Raw genomic sequence first — 13,237 nt, forward strand, 5'->3', positions numbered from 1 at the left:
CTACGTGGAGGTGGACTATTAGACTTCCAAGGAAAGCTAACCAAATGCACCCCAGCTGTCCAAATAAGGGCCCCCAGCTGCTCCGATATTAGTGGAGTAAACACCTAGTACCCAGAGACAGCCAGAGGAAGCAGCGCTTCCATCTTGCGGCCCATGGCTGTGGAGGATGCCAGGTGAGTATACAGTTATGTATGCTTGCATGGAGCATACATGACTGTATATGGCATTTTTAGAAATACCATGGTCCTAGAAAAACTGCATTGAGCAACTATGTAGTCATTTATCTTAGGGTTATGCAGTCCATCATGCCTGACGACTACATTCAGTGTATATTCGGAGGAAATCTTCCAGCATTTGAAACAAACATAAACCCTATGCAATTTTACTGTGCAAAATGTTTCTGTACTGAAAAGCATAGCTGACAATTGTATACCAGCACATACCCCACATACACACAGTATGCCTAAAGGACACTCCTGGCATACAGTACAGACCAAAAGTTTGGACACACCTTCTCATTCAAAGAGTTTTATTTATTTTTTATGACTATGAAAATTGTAGATTCACACTGAAGGCATCAAAACTATGAATTAACACATATGGAATTATATACATAACAAAAAAGTGTGAAACAACTGAAAATATATCATATTCTAGGTTCTTCAAAGTAGCCACCTTTTGCTTTGATTACTGCCTTGCACACTCTTGGCATTCTCTTGATGAGCTTCAAGAGGTAGTCACCTGAATTGGTTTTCACTTCACAGGTGGGCCCTGTCAGGTTTAATAAGTGGGATTTCTTGCCTTATAAATGGGGTTGGGACCATCAGTTGTGTTGTGGAGAAGTCAGGTGGATACACAGCTGATAGTCCTACTGAATAGACTTAGAATTTGTATTATGGCAAGAAAAAAGCAGCTAAGTAAAGAAAAACGAGTGGCCATCATTACTTTAAGAAATGAAGGTCAGTCAGTCCGAAAAATTGGGAAAACGTTGAAAGTGTCCCCAAGTGCAGTCACAAAAACCATCAAGCGCTACAAAGAAACTGGCTCACATGCGGACCGCCCCAGGAAAGGAAGACCAAGAGTCACCTCTGCTGCGGAGGATAAGTTCATCCGAGTCACCAGCCTCAGAAATGGCAGGTTAACAGCAGCTCAGATTAGAGACCAGGTCAATGCCACACAGAGTTCTAGCAGCAGACACATCTCTAGAACAACTGTTAAGAGGAGACTGTGTGAATCAGGCCTTCATGGTAGAATATCTGCTAGGATACCACTGCTAAGGACAGACAACAAGCAGAAGAGACTTGTTTGGGCTAAAGAACATAAGGAATGGACATTAGACCAGTGGAAATCTGTGCTTTGGTCTGATGAGTCAATATTTAAGATCTTTGGTTCCAACCACCGTGTCTTTGTGCGACGCAGAAAAGGTGAACGGATGGACTCTACATGCCTGGTTCCCACCGTGAAGCATGGAGGAGGAGGTGTGATGGTGTGGGGGTGCTTTGCTGGTGACACTGTTGGGGATTTATTCAAAATTGAAGGCATACTGAACCAGCATGGCTACCACAGCATCTTGCAGCGGCATGCTATTCCATCCGGTTTGCGTTTAGTTGGACCATCATTTATTTTTCAACAGGACAATGACCCCAAACACACCTCCAGGCTGTGTGAGGGCTATTTGACCATGAAGGAGAGTCATGGGGTGCTGCGCCAGATGACCTGGCCTCCACAGTCACCGGACCTGAACCCAATCGAGATGGTTTAGGGTGAGCTGGACCGCAGAGTGAAGGCAAAAGGGCCAACAAGTACTAAGCATCTCTGGGAACTCCTTCAAGACTGTTGGAAGACCATTTCAGGTGACTACCTTTTGAAGCTCATTGTCATGGAACCATGAACCAGACGTACAACAAGAGATAAGTGGAAAATAAGAAGGTTTTATTGAAGAGCAAGCCGTAGCAAAGTCCGAACGGATGGCTAAACCGAAGCAGGGTCTTGCGGAGACAGAGGTCAGGAACCAGAAGGGTAGTCAGACGAAGCCAGGAACAGGAACCAACGGGGTAGTCAGACGAAGCCGGAATCAGGAACCAACGGGGTAGTCAGACGAAGCCGGAATCAGGAACCAACGGGGTAGTCAGACGAGGCCAGGATCAGGAACCAGAAGCAGCAGCAGTCTTGGGAGCATGTGAACACAGGAGGACCAAGCAAGGAACTGAAGCCACAGACCTCCTATATATATGAGCTAGGCATCCAGCTCCTCCCAGTGGGAAGGAGGAGCCGCAGGGTGGGAGGCTACAAGAAAACCCAGAAACCAAGATGGCCGCCAGCACATGTCAAACGAAGGGAACAGCAAGGAGGTAAGACCATGACAGTACCTCCCCCTCAAGGGCCCCTCCTCCGCGGAGTAAGGAACGGTTTCTGAGGGAAGCGTGCGTGGAAGGCTCGGAGCAAGACAGGAGCATGGACATCTGCGGAGGGAACCCAGGAACGCTCCTCTGGACCATAACCACGCCAATGGACCAAAAACTGCACCCGGCCGCGGACCAGGCGTGAGTCCAGGATATTGCTCACCTCATACTCCTCACGATTGCCCACTTGGACCGGACGAGGCCGAGGAATCGAGGAAGTGAAACGATTACACACCAGTGGCTTCAACAGGGAGACATGAAACACGTTGGAGATCCGCATGCCAGGAGGAAGCGCAAGGGCATAGGCTACCGGGTTTACCCTGCGAAGCACTCGGAAGGGACCAACAAAGCGAGGCGCCAGCTTGGGAGTGGGCACTCGAAGGTTGAGGTTGCGGGTGGACAACCATACGCGGTCTCCGACCTGGTAGGAAGGAGCGGGCGCTCGTCTGCGATCAGCCTGGAGTTTCTGGCGCTGCGCAGAGACCTCAAGGGACCTCTGGATCTGTACCCAAGAAGCACGTAGGACGGAAAGGTGATCCTCCACAGCCGGAATATCCTGGGGAGAGAATACCTCCGGTAACACGGCAGGTTGGAACCCATAATTGGCCATGAAGGGAGACGTCCCAGAGGAAGAGTTCACCGCCGTGTTCCTGGCAAACTCAGCCCAAGGCAGGAGGTCAACCCAATTGTCTTGGTGATCGGAGACATAGCAACGAAGGAATTGCTCCAAGGCCTGATTGGATCGTTCTGCGGCCCCATTGGACTGAGGGTGGTAGGCCGAGGAGAAAGAGAGATGAATCCCCAACTGGGAGCAAAAGGCGCGCCAGAACCTGGACACAAACTGACTCCCCCGATCCGACACAATCTCCTTGGGCAAACCGTGCAACCGGAAGATCTCCCTGGCAAAAATCGAGGCCAACTCTTGTGCAGAGGGTAACTTCTTGAGAGGAACACAGTGGCACATTTTGGAAAACCGATCCACAATCATGAGAATGACCGTATGGCCTCGGGATGCAGGGAGGTCCACAATGAAATCCATCCCCAGGTGTGACCATGGACGCTCCCCGGTGGCTATGGGTTGCAAAAGGCCCAACGGAAGGTGCCGAGGGGACTTACTCTGGGCACAAACGGAGCATGCCGCTACATATGCGGCGATGTCGGAACGTAGAGAAGGCCACCAGAACAGACGTGAAACCGCCCAGGACAGCTGATTCTTTCCAGGGTGTCCCGCGGCCTTGGAGTTATGGTAGGTTCGCAACAACCGAGTGCGCAACTCCTCAGGCACAAAACATCTGCCGTTGGGTCTCCCAGAGGGAGCACCAGATTGAGCCGCCAAAATCTGCTCACCCAGAGGAGAAGTCAGGCTGGTGCGAATAGCGGCCAGGATCTGATTCGGGGGTATGACCGTAGTCGGAATCGACTCCTCCCCGGACAGCTCGGAGTACTGCCGTGATAAGGCATCCGCTCTGATGTTCTTGGAGCCGGGTAGGTAGGAGACCACGTAATTAAAACGTGACAAGAACAGAGCCCATCTGGCCTGACGTGGTGTCAATCTCTTGGCCTCAGAGAGGTAGGTCAGATTCTTGTGGTCCGTCAGGATGAGAACCGGAACCACCGAGCCCTCGAGCAAGTGCCTCCATTCTTTAAGGGCCTGCACGATGGCCAATAACTCCCTGTCACCAATCTGATAGTTGCACTCCGCGGAAGACAGTTTCCGGGAGTAAAACCCACAAGGAAGCAGAGGACCCTCTGGTGTTCTACGCTGAGACAGGAGGGCGCCTACTCCCGTCTCAGACGCGTCCACCTCGAGGACAAAAGGCAACCCAGGGTTGGGATGCGACAGAATCGGAGCCGACACAAAGGCGGACTTTAGAGCCTCAAAAGCTCGGATGGCCTCGAGCGGCCAGACCTGAGGATTACTGCCCTTCCTGGTCAGATCCGTGAGAGGCTTGGCTAGCATGGAAAAGTCCCTGATGAACTTCCGATAATAATTGGCGAAGCCCAAAAAGCGCTGCAGGGCACGAAGCCCACTGGGCTGGGGCCACTGTAAGACAGCCGAAACCTTCTCAGGATCCATGGAGAACCCCTCAGCGGAAATGATGTAACCTAAGAAGGTTACCTGGGATCGGTGAAATTCGCATTTCTCAAGCTTACCGAACAGCTTGTTCTCTCGTAAGCGTTGCAACACTCGTCTGACATCCAGAATGTGGGCCTCCATGGATGCAGAATATACCAAGATGTCATCCAAATAGACCACCACACACTGCTGCAACAGGTCACGGAAAACATCGTTGATGAATTCCTGGAAGACTGCGGGCGCATTGCACAACCCAAAGGGCATAACCAAGGATTCATAATGACCGGTCCTGGTGTTAAACGCGGTCTTCCACTCATCGCCCGCCTTGATCCTTACCAGGTTATATGCCGCCCTCAGGTCGAGTTTGGTAAAGACCGTGGCCCCTTTGAGGCGATCGAACAGCTCGGAAATCAAGGGTATCGGGTAAGCGTTCTTGATCGTGATGCGATTGAGACCCCTGTAATCGATGCAAGGCCTCAACTCGCCGCCCTTCTTTTTCACAAAGAAAAATCCAGCCCCTGCCGGGGACGAGGATTTGCGAATGTGTCCGCGTGAAAGCGCCTCCCTCACGTACTCCTCCATGGCCTCATTCTCCGCTACCGACAGTGGATAGACTTTGCCACGAGGAGGAACGGCACCGGATTGTAACTCTATGGCACAATCGTATGGGCGGTGCGGAGGTAGGGCAACCGCGCGCACCTTATCGAATACATCCCGGTACTCTTCGTATTCAGGAGGCAACAGAGAGTCCGAGGAAGTACACAGCAACTTGACAGGCCCATGGATGCAACTAGCCCCACACTGCGGTGACCACGAGAGGATCTCGACCGATCTCCAATCGAAAGTCGGATTATGCTTCTGGAGCCAGGGGTACCCCAAGACCACCGAGTAGTGTGGAGACGAAATAACCTGGAGACAGACCGACTCTCTGTGAACGGCACCAATGGCCATCCCCACTGGAAGGGTCTCATGAGTCACGTGTGGCGGCAGAAGGGGTCTGCCGTCTATCGCCTCAAGAGCCAGTGGGGAACCTCGAGGCTGCAGAGGAATGGAATTGGCGGCAACGAACACTCTATCAATGAACAAACCACCAGCACCAGAGTCCACCAACGCCTGGGTCGTCACCGAGCCCCCGACCCAGGAGAGGACAACCGTGATCAGTGGTTTGTCAACACGGGAAACCGGGGACGAGGAGACTCCACCCAAGATCTGCCCCCGACAGGACCTCAGGTGCGAGCGTTCTCCCGGACGGTTCGGACATGCCAACCGAAAATGCCCACCGAGACCACAGTACATGCATCGGCCCTCGCGTCTCCGGAGTACCCTCTCCCCCTCAGACAGGCGAGCAAACCCCCGCTGCATGGGTTCACCCCCAGACAAGTCATCCCCAGGAGGCGTGGGAGGAGAGGGAGGCACGGGTGGGACAGCAAACGTAGGCGCCAATCTGTTAGGAGACCTCCGCAGGCTCTCCTTAAAGGAAGGTCTCTCCCTGAGTCTGGTGTCAATCAAAATCAGGAAAGAAATAAGAGACTCGAGCTCCACTGGTAGGTCCTTGGCTGCAACCTCATCCTTCAAGGCATCCGAGAGACCATGAGAGAAAGCAGCGACCAGAGCCTCATTATTCCAGCCCACCTCTGCTGCCAGGGTACGAAACTCAATGGCGTATTCAGCTACGGATCGTGAACCCTGTCTGATGGACATAAGGAGCTTCGCAGCAGAGGCAGCACGAGCCGGCACATCGAATACCTTCCGAAGAGAAGCAACAAAACCGGAAAACTCGGCAACCACCGGATTGTTGTTCTCCCATAAAGGGCTGGCCCAGGCCAAGGCCTTGTCCGAGAGCAGCGAGATCAAGAAGCCCACCCTTGATCTCTCAGTAGGAAAGGCATGTGGCAGCAACTCGAAGTAAATGCCCACCTGGTTAAGGAAACCTCGGCACTGAGTTGGCTCTCCCCCAAAGCGCTGTGGAAGGGGGGCAGAACCGGTCATACCCTGAAACACCACAGGCGCAGCAACAGGTGTCAGGGTAGACTCTGGCGCAACAACCGGAGCGGCAGTAGGAGCGGGCCCAGGGGCGACAACCGACCCATCGGCAACGGAAGCTAAATGAGCCGTGCGTTCAAGCAGGGTTTGCAACGCCACAGCGAACCGACCCAACAGGTGATCCTGCTGATCAAGTCTGGCAACCAGCGTAGGTAGCGAGGGTGGCCCTGTACCGTCAGAATTCATGGCTTGGTCCTAATGTCATGGAACCATGAACCAGACGTACAACAAGAGATAAGTGGAAAATAAGAAGGTTTTATTGAAGAGCAAGCCGTAGCAAAGTCCGAACGGATGGCTAAACCGAAGCAGGGTCTTGCGGAGACAGAGGTCAGGAACCAGAAGGGTAGTCAGACGAAGCCAGGAACAGGAACCAACGGGGTAGTCAGACGAAGCCGGAATCAGGAACCAACGGGGTAGTCAGACGAAGCCGGAATCAGGAACCAACGGGGTAGTCAGACGAGGCCAGGATCAGGAACCAGAAGCAGCAGCAGTCTTGGGAGCATGTGAACACAGGAGGACCAAGCAAGGAACTGAAGCCACAGACCTCCTATATATATGAGCTAGGCATCCAGCTCCTCCCAGTGGGAAGGAGGAGCCGCAGGGTGGGAGGCTACAAGAAAACCCAGAAACCAAGATGGCCGCCAGCACATGTCAAACGAAGGGAACAGCAAGGAGGTAAGACCATGACACTCATCAAGAGAATGCCAAGAGTGTGCAAAGCAGTAATCAAAGCAAAAGGTGGCTACTTTGAAGAACCTAGAATATGACATATTTTCAGTTGTTTCATACTTTTTTGATAAGTATATAATTCTACATGTGTTAATTCATAGTTTTGATGCCTTCAGTGTGAATCTACAATTTTCATAGTCATGAAAATAAAGAAAACTCTTTGAATGAGAAGGTGTGTCCAAACTTTTGGTCTGTACTGTATGTCAGGTCACTGAATGCATAAGGCTACTGTGGTGTATATGGTTCCCTGAACATAGCTCTAGATATGGTGTGAACAGAACCTAAGCAATATTTGAAGATAATTGCTGTTTTTGAATGTTAACAGCAAGCATATTCCCCAAATTCACATGTATGTTTTCTGTATTACCCAATTACTCCTAACGTAAGTCTATATTAAAATGTAGACTTGTATAGAGTCTCTACATCTAGGTTCTTCCCTATCATGCCTATCCTACAGTATTTCATGTTAAGAGTTCTTAATCTTTAATTGGCTGGAATGATCTAACTATACTCACTTTTAGGTCAATTGAGATTGGATAGCGGTACATCAAGGTGTGATGGTTTGGCATTAGTGCAGTATATTTGGAGATCCAGAATCAAAATGTAATTGAAAATGTTGAAATATGAAATCGTTGTTTAGGCTCGAAACCTTATATTCCTACTCCACACAGATATATGGTTGCCTAATACTTTTTTCTTCAGTGGGAATTTTTATTTTTAAATGTGTGTTGCCTAAAAGTGTTGCCACACGAGTAGTAGAGACAGAGTGCCAATGGTCCCCTACAGTATCGTCTCAGGTGTTTTCCAGTAAGTTACAGATGAAGAATTGGAGAGTGGTTTATTTTAAGCACTTGCTGGAATCTAAATGGACAGAGTAATCCATGTAGATATCTAGTGCGACACAGATTTATTGAGTTCAGTCCAAATGCTGCGCTTGAACTGCTTTCCTGAGTGACTGTTTATTGAAAGTAAGTTCTTTCCAATGTCTCTCACAAGCCCATTTAGTGATTTAAATTACTGTATTGAAAAGCAGTATTAACCATTGCCTTCAAGAAGATACATCTAACACATAAACAGTATATTGACTATAAATTGTTGATTGTTAGACGTGCACACATTAATTTATTATTTCAAAACAACTGTTTAATGTCATATTAATACAGTATACTACATCCCAATAGCCATAGGGTACATGCTTCCATAGTTACACACAGTAACTGGTAAAGTTGGAAAAATACATAGGTCCATCATGTCCAATCTATAATTCTACAGTGTTGATCCAGAGGAAGACAAAGAAACCTTATGAGGCAGATGCCAATTGCCCCATTTGAGGGGGAAAAAATTCCTTCCTGACTCCAATATGGCAATAAAACTGTGGTGTTGAGCAGTGTTGAGCAAACTTGTTTTAAGGTTCGGCGGACAAGGTTCCGGTTCGAGATATCTAAGAATTCCATTATGGATTCCGCTACCACAGAAGATAACCCGAACCTTGGACGCCGAACTTGAAAACAGAAGTTCGCTCATCCCTACCCATCTCCAGAACTCTAGTACTCCTAATCTGCAAAATGCTTACATTCAAGAAAGTCATCCAGTCACTTCTTGAACTTGTGCAATAAATCAGCCATCACAATCTCCTCTGGCAGAGAGTTCCATCATCTCACTGCCCTTAAAGTAAGGAATCCCGATCTCTGACTATGGTGAAACCTTCATTCCTCTAGGCACAGAGCATGTTCTCTTGCTTAGGCATTAAAAGATCATCATCAAGATCTCTGTATAGTCAATTCACCTATTTTATAATATAGTGTACATTTCTGTGATGCATTAATTGAAAATCACCCATGCTGTGAATTACAATGAGTTGTTAATACATTAGCCTTAATTTTATGCACATATTTTGACTTGGAAATTACTTTGTTGGGTCACAGTGAAGTCACCAAGTTACGCACTCACAATATGTAAAATTCATCCATAAGGTTCATAATTTTAGTTTTCCATCTAAAATATATTAATGTAGCATCTTATAACTAAATTTCATTTAATAAATGAAATGTTTATTGATTAATTATTGATTTTGGATTTCTCTGAGAATAGGCCATCAATGTATAATAGTGGAGTCCTGATTCCCACAATCCCCACCAATCAGCAGAAAGAAGCTGTCTGCTTTGACTGTGCCTGGTACCACAGCTTGGTCCATTCTAGTGAACTGGACTGACCTGCAGTACCAAGCACAGCTACCGTTATGTGTATGTTGCTGTATCTGGATAACCAAGAAAGGGGCTGTGGCTGCTTCATTCTGGTGACAGGTGGGGGTATTGGTGCCTGGACCCATAAGTTATACACTATCTTACAACCAGGCCATGAATTGAAAATCCCAGGAAACCTCTTAAATAGTATTAATTAATATAAATGTTATTATTACGCTATAATCTGGGATATTCTTTTGTAATAATTCACTGTCAATATGACAAGGGATATATAATAGGTGTTTACCTTTGTGGACATATTGTTAATTCCTTATAGTAATCGATAATTCCCTGTAAATATTTTTGCCCGTGACAATTTAGACTGTAAAAGCATAGGATGCTGTATATACAAAATGAATATTATATCTTATTATTTGTACCCATTTCACCCCTAAAACATGATATATATTTTCTCTCTCTTTAAGGTCTCAAAGGTTGCCCTCAGTGACCAGTATAGACAGTTGTCACCGAGGATCTGCAGGAGAAATATGGAGCATATTCTACAAACCTTCCACGTCAATCTCTATTTTCCCAAAGAAGATTAAGAGTCCTCATGATGACCGCAACCCATTAGTTGGAGAATAATTTGCACTTTGGTCAAAAATGGTCAAATCTGCAGAGCTACATTAGAAGACTACACCATCTCTGTTCTTAGAAATTGGTTTATTAAATATATATATATTTATGACCGTCTGACAATCTCTTTGTGGGCTTGAAAGACAAGGAGGAGGAGATGTCAATGTCAGTCTAGTCCAGAAGCATTTAGGACCAGGATGAACACATACATTTTCCAGCTAAAAGAGCAATAGAAAATATGCCAGATGTTCCAAGGTCTACCGTAGCTCTTATGTCTCATCACAGGTCAAAGAGAACATGTGACTGGGGTGGGATGGCAGGAACACCAACTTAATGCTGCAGGCGTTGCATACAATCACGCTTCACTCTGCACAGCAGGGCACTCCATATTTCAAAGGGATACTCCTTCTGATGTACATTCATTCTTTTTTTAAGTATATTTATGAACTTTGGACTTAAATATGGAGCACCTGATACTGTCTGGATTTCCTACTGCATCATGGACAACCATAGTAATGATGGATTTTTGTATTGTGTATATTTTTCCATAACTTCTGAACAACATAAATCAAAGCTGGAACCATGACATTATGAGCCATGCAGTTTCCCTCATTCTAGAGTTTACATAGTTTCTTGCACAGAATGAATGGAGCTGTACATGGGACTGAAAAGTCAGGAAGATCTGTTACCCTACATCATGCATGGGTGTTTTGTTTTCTGGATTTTTTTTTCTTTTTGTTCTTTTTTTTTTCTTTATAATGCTGCATGAAAAGAGTGTCAATGTCTATGGGGCCACTAGCTAACTTATTATCAGAAAGTGCATATTTGTACCCATTTTTTCAGTTTAAAATTCAAATCTGCATTCTATATCAATGTCTGTCTTGGAAATGTTTGGCAGCATAATTTATAAAACCTGCTCAGATAAAGCTTCTGATCCTTTATGTTGTGCCTTGCCATTGGTTATCTACTTAAACGCGATGGTGATTAACAGTCTCCTGCAAGAAGGTCTGGTCCGTTTTTCTGCATAAGTGCCTAACAAAAGTTTTCATCTAAAACACCCTCAGTCCTGAAAAAAATTTGATTTAAGATACTATATGTAAGATTTGAGCCTTGTCATTAAAAAAATGAAATGAAATACTGGCTGCAGGAGAATCTCTGTGTGGAGGATAGCTATTCACAATGGTCTGTAATTTGGATAGGAATGGCACTGACAAACATTGTATTAACACTTTAGACTGAAAACAGTTGGGTAAATTTATGAAAACTGCATTTGTTGCTCAATGTTACTAATAGTGGGCACCTTCATTTTTTGAAGAGCTGTATACGCACTTGAATAAGATTTGGGGATATTGATGGACAGGAATCCTAACTTTAGCGACCTGTGCCAGGCAGCTGCTACCAAGGCAAATAAAATCATGGGATGCATCGAAAGAGGCACATATGTCATGTCCGACCAAACATGGCATAGTGTGTAGAATGCTGTGCACCTGTGTTTAACAATAACATAGCTGGACTTAAGTGGGCGAAGAGAAGGGCAACTAAGGCAATTAGGAGGATGGATTGCTGAACCAAGACAGGTTAACATACTTGGGGTCATTCAGTCTGAAAAAAAAGACCACATAGGGTCAATCTAATTACAACATACAAATATTTAAATGGCCAATACAGAGATCTTTCGAATGATCTCTTTACTCCTAGTCATGTAATTATGACAAGAAGGTTGGAAGAAGGTTTCATCATTGTCACAGACAGTTTCTTTATTGTGAAGGTACAGCCACATGGCCAGGATTCTGCATGCAGCTTTGGAAGCTAAAATCAGGATTGGATCATAAAAGGAGAAAATGTATACAGGGCAGGTACTACTTGTTTTTTTGAACTCACTCCTGGTTATGGCTTCAAAAACTGCATGCATATCCTAAGAGGATGGAGACTATAGAACTGTCCTATCCTTGTCTGTAAAACAGACAAGAATAGGACATTTAAAAAATTTTTTGCAGGGGTGAATGGGTCCACATCCGACCTGCAAAAAAATGGATGCCCACATCGGATGCAGACCCAAAACACAGTCATGAGCATGACTGTGGACTCTGGATCAACGCAGTAGGTTTATAGGTTTCAACCTGGTAGGATTATAGGTTGGACTTGATGGGCTTGTGTCTCTTTTCTAGTGTTGAGCGGATTGAGCTTCGGATCCAAGATCCGAATTCGATTCAGTCAAAACTTCGTTTTAATGCTGTATGGAGACCCGTCTCCAAATATGACTACTTTTTTTGGTTGTTTATTTCAGTTTTACATAATAAAGCATTTTTGAAAAAAAATGTTTTTGTTTTTTTGGGCGACTGTCTTATGTAGGGGCTAATTTTTTTGTATGAGATGACGTTTTAATTGGTAAAATTTTAGGGTGCATATGACTTTTTGATCGCTTGGTATGACACTTTTTTTGATGTAAGGTGACAAAAAAAATTTTGACACACTTTTTTTGGGTTGTTCAACTTAGGGGTTAGGTCATGTGATATTTTATAGAGCAGGTCGTTACGGATGTGGCAATACCTAATATGTCGACTTTTTTAATTTATTTTTAAAATTAACACAATAAAAGCATTTTAGAAAAAAAACATGTTTTAGTGTCTTAATAGTCCGAGAGCCCTAGTTTTTTTTATATTTGGAGCGATTGTCTTAATTAGGGGCTCATTTTTTGCGGGATGAGGTGACGGTTAGATTGGCACTATTTTGGGGGGCACACGCCTTTTTAATCGCTATGTGTTGCACTTTTCGTGATGTAAGATGACGAAAAAAGTTTTTTTAGCACAGTTTTTATTTAATTTTTTGTACGGTGTTCACCTAAGGGGTTAGGTCATGTGATATTTTTATAGAGTCGGTCAATACGGATGCGGTGATACGTAAGTGTCAATATTTTTTTTCCCTATTTTAAAAAAATAGTTTTTTTGCTTTATTTTGGGAAAAGAACGCTTTTTTTTTTTTACTTGAAACTTCTTTTTTCACTTTATTTTTTGTCCCACTCTGGGACTTCAACTTTTGGGGGTCTAATTCCCTTTACAATGCATTACAATACTTCGGTGTTGTAATGCATTGGCTGTCACAGTGTAATACACTTACAGCTTCCTGCCTGTAAGATCCAGGGGGCTGGATCTCACAGGTTGTCACGG

The 13,237-nt window shown here is 45.6% G+C and overlaps 1 protein-coding gene across 1 annotated transcript in view; it reads left to right on the forward strand.

Moving 5' to 3' along the window:
* KREMEN1 (kringle containing transmembrane protein 1) overlaps nt 1-12,329 on the forward strand; it is a 190,352-nt gene extending 178,023 nt beyond the window's left edge. Inside the window, exon 9 of the mRNA XM_044290905.1 lies at nt 9,920-12,329. Within this exon, the coding sequence (XP_044146840.1) occupies nt 9,920-10,079 (160 nt within the window). The 3' untranslated portion in view covers nt 10,080-12,329. The remainder of the gene's footprint in view (nt 1-9,919) is intronic.
* Nucleotides 12,330-13,237: the final 908 nt, after the last annotated feature.

This window comes from Bufo gargarizans, chromosome 1, assembly GCF_014858855.1.
Source record: "Bufo gargarizans isolate SCDJY-AF-19 chromosome 1, ASM1485885v1, whole genome shotgun sequence".
Lineage (NCBI taxonomy): Eukaryota > Metazoa > Chordata > Amphibia > Anura > Bufonidae > Bufo > Bufo gargarizans.